The sequence below is a fragment of the Hemitrygon akajei genome, chromosome 15 (genome assembly GCF_048418815.1).
Source record: "Hemitrygon akajei chromosome 15, sHemAka1.3, whole genome shotgun sequence".
Taxonomy (NCBI): Eukaryota; Metazoa; Chordata; class Chondrichthyes; order Myliobatiformes; family Dasyatidae; genus Hemitrygon; species Hemitrygon akajei.
Genome location: NC_133138.1, coordinates 44,375,426 through 44,392,756, shown reverse-complemented (window position 1 = coordinate 44,392,756; position 17,331 = coordinate 44,375,426). Strand labels below are relative to the sequence as shown.

Here is a 17,331-nt window from a genome sequence, read left to right as displayed (position 1 = left end):
GCAATTTTTTTTGTAATTTATTTTTTATTGAAGTTTATCATCAAACATTTCCATAAGATACATTTCAGATATTGTACACATATAACATAGTCATATATGCCACAAATCTCCACATAATATTTATGAGGTATACACTTATAGAAAAGAGAAGGAACAAGTGAAAGGAGAAAACTATGTACAAGTAGGGAGTGATCTTTTTACAACATATTCATTGATTTGTGAGGATAAAATCAGGCCTATGAGGTGTTATGTAGTTAAACAATTTTTCCCAGTATAAATCAAATTGTTCCAGCTTATGATTAACAGATGCTTTTATCTTCTCCATTTTGTAAATGTCCATTGTAATTTAAGGTTGGGCTCTTCTGTGATAAACATTTCCTAGTAAGAATCTTTTTACCAGCGACCAGCAGTATATTCATTAAATATTTATCTCTTTTCAACCATTCTTGAGGTATATACCCAAAATATATGGTCTTACTTTCTAAGGGTATTTCACATTCAAAGATGTCTTGTAGGGCACTGTGTATCCCACTCCAATCGTCTTTGATAATGGGGCATTCCCAGAAAATATAATGGTTTGCATTTTGACTTCCACAATTTCTCCAGCAAACAGGGAAGTTACTATCATAATGGGATCTCTGAGAGGGTGTAATAAAATATCTTATCAAGATTTTCCATCCGAATTCCCTCCATTTCTGTGAACTGGTACACTTCCATTGATACCGCCTTATTATTGTCCATTCTTCCTCAGATATAATTATCCCTCCTTCCTTCTCCCATTTTGTTTTAATATATGAAGTTGAATGTGTTTTAAGATTTGACAAACCCTTATACACGCTTGAAATGATTCTAGTACCGTTATCTGAATTATATGCTTTTCTAAATAGCTCTATCAAACATGTTCTTGCCTTGGTTACATTTTTAACTGTCCTATTAACATATTGTCGCATCTGTAAATACCGATAAGTCTTGTTTTTCTAATAAGTGTTTCTCTTTAAGCATTTCAAAACTTCTTTCATTATGTTGCAAAGAATTGTTATTCCTTTAGCTGTCCAGTCCTTAAATCTAGCATCCAATTTATTCGGCATGAAATCCAAATCATATGCACACCATTTAAACATTGCAATATCTCCCTCTAGTTTATATTCTTCTATAGTAGTTGTCTATATTTTAAGAGTCCATTTCACCCATAGGTTATCAAGAGTATTTATGTAACTTTGTAGGTTGTTATCAGCCAAAATTGCCTGTATGGGGATGGGAAGTATCTCCTCCTCAATGTTTTTCCATTGAGTGTCATATGATGGGTTGCACCAACATGTCACAGCTCTCAACTGTGCTGCAAGATAATAATCTCTAAGAGAAGGTAGGCCCCATCACCCCCTTTTCTTTGGCTAATTGCAAAGTTTTGAGATGAATTCTAGGCCTTTTACCTTGCCAAATATATCTTGATAACATTTTGTTCCATTCATTGAATTGATTTTGGTAGGATCTGAAAAAGGTCTAATAGTCTGGGCAGCATATTCATTTTAATAGATTCAATCCTTGATCTGAGACAAAAAAATGAATTAGGTTCCATCTTGTTATATCTTCCTTATTTTTTATATATAGGCTGATAATTGCATTCTGATAATTTTGCCAAATCTTTTGGCATAATGATGCCCAAATATTTGAAAGACTCTGTTTACCATGCCCAGGGCTATCTACTTTCAATTTCTCTTGGTGGGCTATAGCTATATGAAAGTAATTGGATTTTATCTATGTTGATCCTGTACCCTGTTAATTGACCATATTGTTCAAAGGATTGCATCAATTTAGGTAAACAGTATGTTGGTTGCCCTAGATAGATCAAAATGTCATCTGCGTAACAAACCAATTTACGCTCTGTTCCTTTAATAGTAATGCCCTCATTTTGTCTGATGTATTGAGTTAATGGTTCCAGATAATGGTCCCCAGCAGTCCTGTGTCCACCATGGAGAACTTCAGGTTCCTGGGAACCACCATCTCTCAGGATCTGAAGTGGGAGCAGAACATCAGCTCTTGAGGAAATACGGTCTGCCTCAGGAATTGCTGCTGCAGTTCTACACTGCAGTCATTGAGTCTGTCCTGTGCACCTCCATCATTGTGTGGTTTGGAGCCGCCACCAAGCAGGATAGAACCAGACTACAGCGCACAGTGAGGACTGCCGAGCGCATCATTGGAGCCTCCCTGCCCTCTATTGTGTACCTGTACTCTTCCAGGTTGAAGAAGAGGGCGGGGAACATCATAAAGGACTCCTCCCATCCTGCGCACGGACTGTTTGATCTGCTTCTGTCTGGTAGGCGCTTCAGATCCCTCCAGACTAAGACTAATAGGCACTGGAGAAGTTTTTTCCCTACTGCGGTCACTTTGCTGAACAGTTAACTGCCGGTTAACTGTCGGCTAACTATTACTTGGATTGCACTACCTGTATGTATAATCTATATTTTCATTTATATTTATCATTATTATTGTTATGAGCAGAGAGACAACATCTGCCGGAAGTAAATTCCTTGTATGTGCATAGGTACTTGGCGATTAAAGTCTGACTCTGATATAATGCGAAGAGTAGCAGTGACCATGCACAACCCTGTCTCGTGCCCCTTTCTAGGGTAAGAAAACCTGTCTGTCCGTTATGTATCAGTATAAACTCTTCTAATCGTTTGGCCATGATGGAGGTAAATGATCTAAAATCTACATTAAGAACGGATATTGGTCTAAATGACCCACATTCCATTTTATCCTTACAGTGTGGGGAGTAAGACAGGAATTAACTCATTTTTAAATTCTTTGTACCACTGTGCTGTATACCCATCTGATCCTGGTGACTTGCTTAATTTAAGCCTACTAATTTCAGCTTTTAGTTCAACTTCAATTATGTCAGCAGTCATCGTTCTATCTTGTTCTTCGCTTAAAGTGGGTAACTCTAGAGAATTCAGGAAGGTGTTAAATTAGGTTATGCTTCCCCCTGGAACTTTGGAATATAGAGTTTTGTAAAACACTTCAAAAGCTTCTTGAATTTCACTTAGCTTATTTTTTAAATCATTTTTGTTCTTGGATCCCTAATTCTACAAGTTGTATTTTCTGCTTTTTTTTCAGTTTCCAAGCCAGTATTTTCATAGACTTGGATCCACTTTCATAATGTCTGTTTCAGAAACATTAAATTTTTGAACTTAGCAGTTCTTATACCTATTTTAAGGATAACCTGGTTTCGCTGTATGCTGCTGCGTCAGTGGATCTGCAAGCAGCACCGAGCCCTGAGCAGGATCTGGAATTTGTTTTTCATCCATGGCTTCTGATTAGGGAATACATGCAAGTTTTTATTGCTGGTGTCATTAACTACACAGTAACTGATATCGTGCAAATACTGTGACAGTAGAGGTGTATTCCTCCAAGTCAATTCTCAAACCGTGCATTGCTTGGCATACAAACAGGTTCCAGCCTGTGAACTTAAAACAGTCCTGAAACTGTGAGACAGCTCCCTCAGTCACTGACTCCATAATTGGTTTTGCCTTCCTATCACTGGTCTATAGGCTGGAATTAGAAATAAAGACAGGTGGTTGGACAGCCCCAGATGAGGGCATTGATAAGCCCTCAATATTGGTGTAAATCTAGACCACTGTATTATTGCCCTTTGTGGGGCATTTCACATTCTTGCAAAATTTAGAGACTACTGTCTTAAGGATGGGCTGATTGATATCACTGGCTGCGATGAAGGCTGGACAGACAGTTGCTTATTAATAACATCATACAGTTGTGCTATTGCTAACTTAGTGTTGGCTTGTGGTGGAATGTAGACTGTCGTGATGTAAACAACTGTGAATTCTCTCGGCAGATGGGAAGAGCATAAGATATAGGAGCAGAATTAGACTATTTGGCTCATTGAGTCTGCTCTGCCATTTTGCCATGGCTGATTTAATTTTCCTCAGTCCCAACCTCCTGCCTTCTCCCCATATCCCTTCATGCCCTGACCAATCAAGAATCTGTCAACCTCCGCAGCTGCCTGTGGCAAAGAATTCCACAGAATCACCACTCTCTGGCTGAAGAAATTCCTCCTCATCTCCATTCTAAAAGGATGTCCCTCTATTCTGAGGCTGTATCCTCTGGTCTCAGACTCTCCACTGTATGAATTTTCCTCTCCATATCCATTTTATCATGGCCTTTTACCATTCGATAGGTTTCAATGAAGTTTTTCCTCATTCTTCTGAATTCTGGTGAATGCAGGTGCAGAGCCATCAAATGCTCTTCATGACAAGCCATTCAATCTTGGAATCATTTTTGTGAACCTCCTTTGAACCTGCTCCAGTTTCAACACATCCTTTCTAAGATAAGGAGCCCAAATTTGCTCACAATACTCTAAGTGAGGCCTCACCAGGGCTTTATAAAGTTACTTTGCTTTTATATTCTAGTCTTCTTGAAATAAATGCTAACATTGCATTTGCCTTTCCCACCACAGACTCAACCTGCAAAATAACATTTAGGGAATCCTGCACAAGGACTCCCAAATCCCCATGCATCTGTTTTTTTTTGTATTTTCTCTCTATTTAGAAAATACTCAATCCTTTCTTTACTTCTACTGAGGTGCATATTCATGCACTTCCCAACACTGTATTCCATCTGCCATTTCTTTGCCCATTCTTCTAATCTGTCCAAGTCCTTCTGTTGCCTCTCTACTTTCTCGAAACTACCTGCCCGTCCACGTATCTTCATATCATCTGCAAACTTTGCAACAAAGCCATCAATTCTATCATATAAATAAGGCCTGAACTTTAGGACAAGATATTCTTGGTTGGGACCGCAGTGACAATCATAGATGACAGTTCATGCACCAGGTATTGTTAACATGAATGCATAAGCCACTGCCTGATTTCTCACCAGAATCTTGCTTTCTGTCTACTTGGTAGGCCTTGCGGCCTTTAGGTACGTTATGATCCAACCAGGTTTCAGTGAAGAGCATTACACAGCAGTCCATTGCGTGACAAGTCTCAGTCTGATTCATCCATCTTATTTAATTGAGTATTTGCAAGGAAAACACTCAAAAGTGGGGGCTTGAAAGGTATGGCTTTTAGCCTACGGTGGATCTCAGCTCGCTTACCATGGCTCTGGTTTCTCTTGTTGCGCAACCTGCAGTGTCTCTCAGTTTATAGTTATGTCGTCTGGCCAATAAGGATGTGAAGCATTACCTTACCATCAACAACATTAAATAGACAAAGAAACTTAACCTAATTTTAAATGCAATTCAACTACCACAGAAAGTCTTTTCAATCATTTGGTCTCATAATTGCCTCAATGAAACTAATCAAAAAGCTTCAAAACCTTGGTCACAATTCCTCCTTGTGCAACTGGATCCTCGCTTTCAGACCCCAGTCAGTTCAGATTGGCAGCAACATCTCCTCCACAATTTCCATTGCACAGGTGAACCACAAGGCTGTGTGCTTCGCCCTCGGCTCTAGTCACTTTACACTTATGACCACATGGCTAACCTCAGCCCCAATACCATATTTAAGTTTGCTGATGACCCCGAGTCATTGCCCGAATCAAAGGTGGTGACGAATCAGCATAGAAAATCTGGTTGAATGGTACCACAGTAGCTCTCACTCAATGTCAGGAAGATAAAGGAGCTGATTACTGACTTCAGGAGGAGGAAACCAAAGGCCCATGAGCCAGTCCTCAGAGGTGGAGAGGGTCAGCAACTTTTAAATTATTTGGTGTGTTACGTACCCGTGACACGTGACAGTGGTACCCTTGTCACGTGACTGGGGTTGAAGTTATACTCGACTTAAGGTAATCGTCTTGTGATGGTGGAGTGATGTCATTTTCCCGCCAGTAGAGGTCATGTGACAGGTTTTTTTTTCACAGGGTATAAAAGTAAGACCCACCCTGTCAGGTGGGGCAGTTCGTGGCTAGATTTGCCAAGATGACTTCATGTTACTGCGTGATTTAATGTGATGACGCAGTTTAGTTGAAAAATGAAGTTTTATATAATGCCTAAAGTTTAAAAGGTCATTGCCAGCGGTTTCTTTGCTGGTGGAGAGTGAAGATAAGAATTTGGAAGATAGAAATCGAGGAGAATCGATTTTCGATGGTGGAAAGTTCGATCTTATTTGATCCTCATTCGGAAGGATTTCGTTGACTGTTCTCGTGTTAATCTCCGCTGGGATAGTGGGAGATTGAGAATAGTGTGGAAGGAAGGTCAGTGCCTTTAAGCCGTTATATTCCATAAAATTCTTTGTGGGAAAGTTCGACGCCGGGGAATCGAAGGACAACGATGTGGAAGAGAATTTAAATCGCTTTAAAAAGTCTCTCCTTTTAAATGGACTGTGAGCTTTTGAACTTTTGGCATACCGCTTTAAAGAACTGTTTTTTTTTCAATACCGCTTTAAGAACTGTTTGAACTGCAACGCTATTGGGAACTGTGAATCTGCCGCACAGCAGCTGAATTCCGGTTAAGCTAATGTTTGTTTACTTTTGGGGGGTTTGTTTTCAGTGTTTAATAAACGTGTTATTTGTTATAAAAACCCTTGCCTAACTCATATATATTTATTGTTGCCTGAATACGTAACAGGTGTTATCATTTCAGGGGACCTGACCTGGGTCTAGCATGTAAGCGCAATTAGAGATAATGCACAGTAATGCCTCTCCTCCTTCAGAAGTTTGTGAAGATTCGGCATGCCATCTAAAATTCTGACAAATTTTTATAGATGTATGATTGATAGTATATTGACTGGCTGCATCACAGCCTGGTATGGAAAGACCAATGCCCTTGAACTGAATATCCTACAAGAAGTGGTGGATACAGCCCACTCCATCATGGGTGCAGCCCTCCCCACCATTGAGTTATCTACACAACGTTGTCAAAGAAAAGCATGATCCATCATCAGGGACCTCAAACACAGAGGTCATGCTCCCTTCTCACTGCTGCCATCAGGAAGATGGTGCAGCACCCACAAGACTCACAGCACAAGGTTCAGGAACAGTTATTACCCCTCAACTATCAGGCTCTTGAACCAGAGGACATAACTTCACTGAGCTTCACGTGCTTCACTGAACTGTTTCCACAACCTATGGACCGATTTTCAAGGATTCATCTCATGTTCTTAATTTTTTTTGCTTATTTGTTTACTTATATTATTTATTTTTCTTTTGTATTTGCACAACTTGTTGTCCACTGTGTTAGGTGCTGTCTTCCATCGATTTTATTGTGGTTATTAGATTCACTGAATATGCCAGCAAGAAAACAAGTCTCAGGCTTATATATTGTGACATGTACTTTGAGCTTTGAATATTAACAATCAAGTTTTACCACTAAATGGAGTAGCAGAAAAAAATAGCAAGCATCGCATATGTTGCTTTCCTGATCACACACTTAATGAAATGAACCACCACTTCAAAACTCCAGCCCACGTCCAATTTTACTAGCCTATCCAAAATCTATTACTTTGTTCTTATATTCAATCAAATTCAAATCCTCGGTTCACTCACAACAATCATAGACTCTTCAGCCTCTGACTCGATCTCCCCAAGTCAATCTCCCCCTAACTTTTCCTTCATTATTCAGCTTAGTTGGATTGCACTGGCTTCACACTACTGAATCAGACCGGAAAATGTTACAGAAAAACGATCAGCAGCTCCTCAGCACTCTATGCATCTCTGGAATTTCCCCCACCTTTCTTACCCAAATATGATAGGCACTAACTAAAGACATTGAATAAACATTCAAGAGTATTCAGGATTGTTTAATGTCACTTACAGTACATAAGTGTACAATGAAATAATTGTTGCTCCAGATTCAATACCTCTCCAGATCTGATGCAGCACAAAAAATACTAAATCTGATTTAAGATCGCTTTGGTGATGCCCAGTGATTACTTATTGGTGGCAAAATACAAAACAAAGAAACCTACTTAATACCCTACTACTAAACACTTCATTAATAACAATTACTGCTAACAATGAAGAGAAATAAAGAGGTGAGTGGAGGCAAGAGGAGTCAAAAGTGAGGCATGGTGGAGGCAAGAGTGAGGAAAGACCCAATATCTGATTTAGGTGCCAGGGCGAGTCACGGCAGTTGGGTACAGGACGAATCATGGTGGTCTGGCACAGTACGAATTGTGGTGGTGGGGTCCATCCCTCTGCTCCATGCTTTGGTATCAAAAGTGAGTTGGCAGTCAACCTCAATAAAAGGTGGATTGGAGTTTGGGGCTAAATATAAGCGATTACCATTAAAGAATGTTTTAGTTATAGCTGTTCATTGAATTTGATTCGCTGTTAAACCTTGCACAGAACAAAAAGGAAGGAGTCAATAGTTTTATAGTCAAATCACACTCAATATCAGTAAGACCAAGGAACTGACTGTAGACTTCAGGAAGGGGAAGTTTGGAGAAGTTACACCAGTCCTCGTTGAGGTGTTAGCAGTGGAGAACATCTTCAAGTTCCTGGGTGTCAATATTTAAAAAGAGGAACCCTGGGCCCAATATATTGATTGAGTTACGAAGAAGGCATGCCAGTAGCCCTATTTCATTATGAGTTTGAGGAGATTTGGTATGTCAAAGACTCCTACATATTTCTACAAATGTATGGAGGACAGCATTCTGACAGGTTACATCACAGGCCCCAATGCACAGGATTGCAAAATGGCTGCAGAGGGTTGTAGACTCAGTGAACTCCATTACAAGAACAACGCTTCTAATATTGCGGACATTTTGATGAGGCAATGCCAAAGGCGGCGGCATCCATCATTAAAATCTTGCACAAATTAGGACATGCTCTCTTGTTACTACATCCAGGAGACAGAGGAGCCTTAGGATCTATACTCAATAATTGAGGAGCAGCTTCTTATGCCCTACCATCAGATCTCTGAACAATTTGTGAATCCAATTGCACTATTTCAATTCCTTTCTTTTGTGCTATTTTTGTAATTTGTGAATTTTTGTCTTTGCACCATACTGCTGCAAAACAACAAATTTCACTTCATGTCAGATAATAAATCCAACTCTCATTCTGAAAACTCAAATTCATCAGAATGAATCTGCCAGTCAAAAGAAATACTGCAAAATTTTTTAAACATAATTTGTGTTAGTCAAGCTTCTGAAAAACTGAGTTTGTCTAATTATGCTTTCAATGCCATTGTTCTAATGCAACTACTTCTAAGAGTCAAATAAAAAATGATTTTCAGCTCTGCCATTGCTGATTTAACACTTCCAACACAAAGATAAGTGCTCTTCAAATAATCAACATATTTTTCTTTGTCAAAACCTGCTAAAGAAAAATATTTTCATTGAATTATCTGCTAACACTGTACTTGCACCTGATGTTGCATTAAATATCACTATGATTTAACATACAGGTGAAGCAATTAGAAAGGCAAAATAACATTGGCATTGACTACAAGAGGATCCAAGCACAGAAATGAAAATACCTTATAATTGTATACAGCCTTGGTGACTCTGAGCATAGTTTCAGTTTCCTTATTTAACAAAGGAAGCACTTGCAAAGCGGATATGCAAAGAGGATTCTTTAAGCTTATCCCTGGGATGGCAGGTTTAAGGTTTAACACACTTCAACATATAGACTGAATAAACTAGGCTGTACCCTTTAATGTTTATAAGACTGGGAGGTGATCTCAGTAGAATTTCTAAATTTCCTACAGGACACAACAGAGTGGATACAAAGAGGATGTTTACTGTGACTGAATAGTCTTGAATCAGAGATCATAGTCTCATAGTAAACAGAGAGCCATTTTATGACTGAGATGAGGAGAAATTTCACCCAGAGGCAGCTAAATGTTTGCAATTCTCTGCATCAGAGACCAACAGAAGCTCGGTCATTAATACGGTTTAAAGCAAATTACATTTCTGCAAATTAGGAGAATCAAAGGATATGGGAATAATGCAAGAAAATGGAGCCGTGATCTCAATTTGTGATATCCTAAAATTTGTTACAAAGTCAACAAATTTCACGATATATGCCAGCGATATTAAAGCTGATTCTAATGCTCCTGTCTTTGGTTTTCATTTGCTCTTAGGCCAGATACAAGTTATTGACATGAAATACCAACCTATTCCCCTCTCTACGATGCTCCCTCTGACCCAGTCTCCATTTTCAACAGGTTGTTTTTATTATACTTCTGGCATTAGCAAAATCATGCTTTGTTATACAAATATCTTATTTTCTCCTTTGAGATTTATAACATTAAAAAAGCAAGTTTTAATACTTTATTTTGGAAAAATCAAACTTGTAAACCCGAGATCAAACACTATTTTAGAATTAATGAAAATAAATCCTATATTCTGACTCAACTTCAAAATCCATTTTAACATAACAAAGAACAGTAATAAGATTAATACAGCACACTTAAATTTTGATTCACTTCAAGATATAGTGTTTGTGTAAATCTACCACCCCAAACCCTCAGTTCTCACAAACCAGATGACCCTGAGTTGTTTGCACAAACAATATATATTGAAGTGAATCAAAATTTGTATACAGTGGATCTTGCACATCAGCTTTGTAGAAGCAGAATAATATGTCATGGTTATTTCAGTCCTTTTTGGTTGATTTTTTATTTCACAATTTTAGCAATCTTCTGGCAAAACTATGTGACTCAAAACTAGCTTTGATGAAATCAGTATATAATAAACCACTGCCCTTATTTTTCAAGTCCACTAAGCTGCCTCTGCTTTCACACACATGTACATACACCATCACCTTGTCCTGTGTTACACATAGAGAATGGAACAATAAATGCAGTTACAGATCAAGGGGGTGCTGACATAGTTCTATTCCAACTTTATAGTCAAGCATTCTGTAATTGATACATAGAACATGGGAAGGGGCAAAAGTTACTGTAGTGTAGTTAATGCCCTTCATACAAAACTGAGGCACTGTAGATTGTTAATTCATAATTGCCACACAAGGAACATCTACATTTATCATTCCCATTGAAATGCCGATATAAAACTTAAAAAAAAATTAGTATGTTTTATGAGATTACAATGTTCACGGGAATTTTAGACCCATTTCAGCCATGTTTTGTCATGATAGCCCATTCTATCAGCACAAAATCACATCTATCTCAGTGCAACAATATTGATGCTCACCTGTTGCGATTGGATGGTAAAGCTCCTCTCACAGAAGAGAGATCCCCCGTCTTGCTGCCAGTAAAAATTGGACTGGGATGATGGCTCACATCCCAGGTCTGAGTTACAGCTGAGAAAGTCGGAATGAGGTCGAAGAAGGGACTGTTATCGCCAGAAATCTGAACTGGTTCTGTACTGTATATATAAATGGGATCCTTAACTGAATTTTGTGCTAACGATGACCCATTTGCAGCACTGCAGTAACCCCTGCTGGCTTGCTCCTGTTTAATGACTCCTGGAGTGACTAACTCAATGTAGCTCTCTTTTTCCAGCTTCACGTCCTTTGAAGTAGAGCTAGTAGCTGGCAACTGCAATGAAGCCCAAATATTTTCTTTGCTCTCAGTATCCTTATTTTCTGAAGTTGGCCAAGAAACAATACAGTCCTCAGTTGGCTGTAGTTCCATCAAATTGCTCCCAAGCAAGGCAGGCTCAGAAGACAGAGGTGACAGAAGGCCCGAATCGTCATCTCCGTAAAAATCAGTCAGGCTCCAAGGGCTACCTTGCTGTTTCTCCCCTTTTGGAGATGGGAAGAACTCAAGATCTGGCAAAAAATCTACTGCGCCACTATCTTCAAAGACCCCAGTTAGATCATCATCACAAGTACCTGGGTACAAGCCTATTTCCCTTTCAGATTTTGCTCTGTTTGCAGTATCCTGTAATTCATTTAAAGCAGCAAGACTTTGTTCCAGCTCTGACAGGTCACTGGCTGCCTGAGCAAGGTGCTCCTGTTGCCCGCTAGCTCCATTTGTGAACTCAACTTCAACGAACTGCTGTTTGTTACTACTGCTGCCACTGGTCGGCAGGAACTGCATCACGGATGCAGATGTGACTGACAGTGTCTCCCCACTTTCTGTACCTCCCTCATAGTCTTTCAAATTCCTTTCACTTATTCCATCAGCAGCAACATTCCAGGTTTGTTTTCTGGTTTTCATGTTCACATTTTCCACTAAATTTGTCATCACTTGGCTGGATATTTATAGCAAAACCTGAAACAAATTTAAGGACATTTCAGTTGGAATGGTGATCATAAAACAAATGCAGAAAAAAAGCACAAAAATACTTCAAAATCTCTCAAGGTACTTCAAATCTGCTCCAATTTGATTTTCATTGATTACACCCATCATTTTCCAACTTCCCCACTATTCCCATATTAATTCTTAATACAATTTTTCCACACTGAAATTTCTGATATACGAGATAAAGAATGGTGGTGTATTCAAAATCTAATAAGTGGAGACTTCTGCACCTCAAACTTGGTCACCAGTTATATCACCTATTATTTACCCCTTTCCTTAAGCCCATATCACCCCTACTCCCACAATTCCCCATGCCAATTCAGGGTCCAAAAGCTTGTTTGCCTTGCACCCATCTCTCGGCACCTCCTCTCTGAGCTAACCTTACCCATCAGAATGGGTTCAAACCTAATGCATCAGCCTTAAATCTATTCATCACAAAGTGCTAAACACTCAACTTTCACTTCCCGCTCCCAATGCTCACTGGCATTAAAATGGTTTCCGCTTCTCCCATCCTGTTCCACTTCATTTCAAAACCACTTTCACTACCACACCTATTCTTCAAAAACAAAACCCAACCTCAATTCCCCAATCCCTGCAACTACTGTCCATCACCAAAGCACTTGAAGACATTCTCATCTCCCAGTTTCATGCCTTTAAGCAGTAATATCTTCTGTGGTGGTGATTCTAACAGATTTTCCACTCTTGACCTCTTAACAACATCCCAATTTGTCAATGATCCATACTTGATAACCTTCTTTTCCCCAATTTACATGCTGGCTATCAATGTCAGCCCAGGCATTATCTTCATATAAGTGAATTACTTAATTTAGAATGTAATTATTTCTTCTGAGATCTAAAATCCAAGTATTAATGCACAAATATTTGAATATCTGTATCCAAGATCTTACAATGACTTGCATGGCTCATACAAGTGCTCAAACCATTCATGCAACATGCAGAACACTATTCGTTTTTGCACAAATATACCTAATAGTCAGAAATTATTGTCTATTTGAATAAATGTTCATTTAACATGGTTATAACTATTACTAAATTCAATAGTAGTTTTTGTTAGAACATTGATTTTCAATTATTAAATAAACAATCAGGATAAAGTACATATTGCTGGGTAATTACTTATACTTATCACTGAATTTACACTTCAATGCGCCAATCATTTAAATTGGGAAATACAACTCAGTTCTCACTTCAATAAGAAAACTGACCTACAAACATCTGTTCTTCGCAGGAAGAATGGGCTATGTGAGTATGTTAATTTAACGACTTCTCTATCCTCTGACATACTCAAAGCCTCAATTATAAAGCGTACATTCAACAATCTGGCATAGTCCATAACTACAGGCATCCTTAAATAAGCTCTTCACTATTCATACAGATATTGAAGATGATTTCCTTTACATGTTTGTATCTTCCAAATGGTTATGACCATTCCCCTGTTACTAATTAATCTTTATAATACATTTTGTCTGATCTGGCTTTTGATTTGCTATATTTATACTTCGTCCTATCTCTGTACATTACTTTTTTGTCTAGCTCCATAAATTAAGATTTATGATTTCCAGGAAATAATGTTCTCAACAAATGTTGATTAAAATTGTCCTCTTGTCTAATTAGTTTCAAAGCAAACATTAATCAATTGAGAGCAAATGTCAACAAAGAGCAGACCAGCAGTGTTAATCAGCAGAACTTTAATATGGCCAGTATATAAGAACAACAACATAATCAAATGCTAAATTATATCAGGACTAAAAGTATTCAGAATTTGTCAGAATGAGCCTGTGCAATAAGACGCAATGGTAGCATAGCATTAATGTGACCCTATCGCAGTATGGGGCTTCAGAGTTTGACTCTGCTGCTGTCTGTAAGGAGTCTGTTCGTTCTCCCTGTGACTGTGCGGGTTTCCTCTGGGTGCTCCAGTTTCCTCCCATACTCCAAAGACTTACCAGTTAGTAAGTTAATCAGTCATTGTAAGTTGTCATATGATTAGGCTAATGTTAAAGAGGTGGGTTGCTGGGCAGTGCACCCCATTGGTCTGGAAAGGCCTGTTAGGAACTGTATCTCGAAAAAAAACAATTCAGAGAGACACATTTAGAGTTTTATTCATAATACCTTCCATCCCTTGTAACACGTATTGTAATTTTAGTGGCAAACTTCTTTTTAATACAGCATAAAACCTTAATGCAACGGGGATATATATCACAAAGTGCTGAGTGATTAGCGTCAATTTAATGCTAGACTTTGTCCATCCTTAATCAAAAGTAGTTAAAGCCCGAGTAGTACAGTCAAGTCCAATAGTCCGGGAGAAGTCTAGTGCTAGAATTCAGGCGGCAGTACTATCTTTGGGAACTGCTGCAGAAACAGAATCTGCACACCAATCGATAGAGAGAAAAATGACATCTGCCGCCAAAATAAAGCGCAAAGTGTGCCTTCCGAAAATATGACTGTACAGACTTTTAGACGATCCATCAAGACCCAGTGCAGCTTCGTCACAATCGATGGAAACCGGAGATGACTGTGACATCTCTCATTTTATGTAAAACGTTCCTATTATTCTGTAGTTAGTTCCTCAAGAATCCCGGCCGACTTGGTTCTACTCCAGTTTTGTGGGTACTGAGGTGTCCGATGAGAACACGGTGGGAACCGCGCACTCGTCCACAGCAAGGGCGGGAGGACGTCGGCGGGCCTTGCGGCTGAATTTTATGTTGTACAACTCTTTCCGCCACTCACCCACACGAATTTGAAGTTATACCTGTACCCACTGTGTTGGTCGCTGTCAAAGCTTTCAATCCGGTCTTGAACAAACCGTCAGTTTAGTGAGAGCTCTTGAAGGCGCGGGCGATGAATTGCGTTCGGGTTTCTGGTGCGATTTCAATCAATTCAGGTGCGACTTTAAGGTGCATCAAAGTGTGTGTGTGTGTGTACACTACATTATCAACCCAACTTAGTGTGCTTTAACTACATTATAAACTCCAATACAAATCGACAAGAGGTTAAACGGTCAAGTTGACACTGGTGTAGCAGAAATACAGGCAACGGCCCCCGGGGCTGAACAGAGCGTCCAAAGTTCCCGTGACAGCTGCGGGCCGTTAGGGCCCAAGTCACGGGCCCGAGCCGCTCCCCCCTCGAACGCAACTTCCGAGCCCCGTAAACTGGAGTCCGCCGCCGATCAGCTGCTCACCTCATGGCGCCGCCCGGCCCGGACCTGCTCTGGTTGTGGAAGAGGGAGCGCCCCAACTCTCTCACCTCCGTAAAACGTCCCCGCCAGCCCACGGCCACTCGCCACCAGATCGCCGAACTGCAGCAGCGGCGCGGCCACGCAACCCAGATGCTGCGCGCACCCGCGACGTCCCGCCGCCCAATCAGCGGACTGCTTTCGCCGCGCAAGCGCGACACAACGTCAAATGCAAGGTCGCCTCTACTTCGATGCTGCGCCAGAAATAAAGCGCCGCTACCACACCCCCTCCCCCAAAACAAAAATACAACACGAAGGAAGTTAAGAAAACGCGCTAACATTTTTTAATTCCTAATGAAAAAAATACGCTGGAACTGCTCAATGCAGAACTGCTCAAATATTAGAAGCAATTCTAAATTTAAGTTGTGCAACTTAAATTAATGACATGTCAAACTATTGGTGCGAGGAAGCACCGCTTTAAGAAACAGTGAAGGTTTCATAAAAGATATTCAGAATGTCTTAATTCCCCTGGATCTGTATACATGTATACCAGCAACTATCTAATATTGTAGTTCGGTGTTAGTTGTTGCAAGTTTTTGTTTGGTTGATCAGTTTGGGTGGGGGGCGTTTCCGAAACGTACACACGCAAGAGACATTTGTTTTAAAACCTCAAGACCGATCTCTGTCAACAAGAGGTGGCGGAAAAGGAAACAACAAACGGAGTAAAAACTTCCCGCTAAACATAATGTCTAGTCCTGCTAATAATTCAATCCGAGTTGAGGCCTCAACCCCAAGCACGCAAAATGTTCGGGAGGAAATGCCAACAAAAATAAAGATTTATTAAGAAATGTGACACAAGTGGGTGTCAACAGTTTAGTCTCGGCTCGGCTATTACCACAAACTCGGTGGTGTGTTACTTTTGATTTGCGTAGTTTTGCGCAATGCTAATTGAAACTTACGTCCACGAACATTCGGTCCTACCGCAAAATAAAATCCTCAGCGTGAAAAGGAGGAGCAGAGTGCTGAGAATTGATACCTTCCAGAGGCGGAAAAAACGTCTACAGAAGCAGCAGGCAGGCACTGACTGAAGTTGTGCGGAGCTCCCTGCACTCATCCACTATTGGCGTGGCCTGTAGATGGAGCAGTGAGAAAGGTTTGTTATCGAGCATTTGCTAGTCTTAAACCCCGATTAAAGATGTCGTTTTCTAATTCTTGAAATATAATACCAACGTGCCCATCATTTTAATTTAAACACTTCACTTTTTCATTGCTAAAACAGATAATTATACAAATTGTAATCCGTCGACTTATAGAAGTCAGGGTGCGTCAAACAACATGGTTATTTTCTACTTATTTCAGCTTTCTCCTTGTCAGTCTTACATGCTAAAATCGAACCATGATTAAAGTACTCACTAGGTCAGGGACACTCTTATCATCGCATCAGGTTTCTCATCTCATTACCTTTATCCTTCTTGCTTTCAAATATGTTAAAATAAAATTAGAATGGAAAAAATGACTTATTTTTGACACCTGTTATCCAATTTTCCATTCTGCCCGTTAGAATTGCTCGTAAATACAGAGAATAGATATTTGCTATGTAGCCCAATAAATCAGCGTTACTTGCCAAATTCGTGTGGATATTTATTTAACCCCCCCCCCCCCCGGCAATCACTCATTCAACTGCAGACAGTACAACTTGCACAATCTAACAGTCCACTGCGAAAACAGAACCTTCCACCTGCCTTTTCGCTATTAAATTGATCAGATATTGGAAGCAAACGTAGCCTCTTCTCCGTCTCTGTCACTTATTCGAAGTCACGATTTGCTGCTGATTGTTCTAGCAGCAAACAGCTCCAGGTTCGTTGTTTGCCTGTCTTTATATTTGTACTTACTTCCATCAGTTTTTTTTTAAAAAGCATTGAACTTCTCTAGTTTCATCCATAACTCAGCCATTGCTCAGTTCTGAATC

At 39.8% G+C, this 17,331-nt stretch overlaps 1 protein-coding gene across 4 annotated transcripts in view; it reads right to left on the bottom strand.

The window, feature by feature from the left end:
• LOC140739298 (glucocorticoid receptor-like) overlaps positions 1 to 16,457 on the bottom strand; it is a 101,602-nt gene extending 85,145 nt beyond the window's left edge. The window contains exons 1-2 of one of the 4 annotated variants that reach the window (XM_073067458.1): positions 16,322 to 16,457; positions 11,115 to 12,139 (exon numbers count right to left, since the gene is read on the bottom strand). In XM_073067458.1, the coding sequence (XP_072923559.1) occupies positions 11,115 to 12,112 (998 nt within the window). In that variant the 5' untranslated portion in view covers positions 12,113 to 12,139; positions 16,322 to 16,457. Of the gene's footprint in view, positions 1 to 11,114; positions 12,140 to 15,368; positions 15,531 to 16,321 lie in introns of those variants that run through there. The other 3 variants (XM_073067460.1, XM_073067459.1, XM_073067457.1) reach the window with 3 other exon arrangements.
• Positions 16,458 to 17,331: the final 874 nt, after the last annotated feature.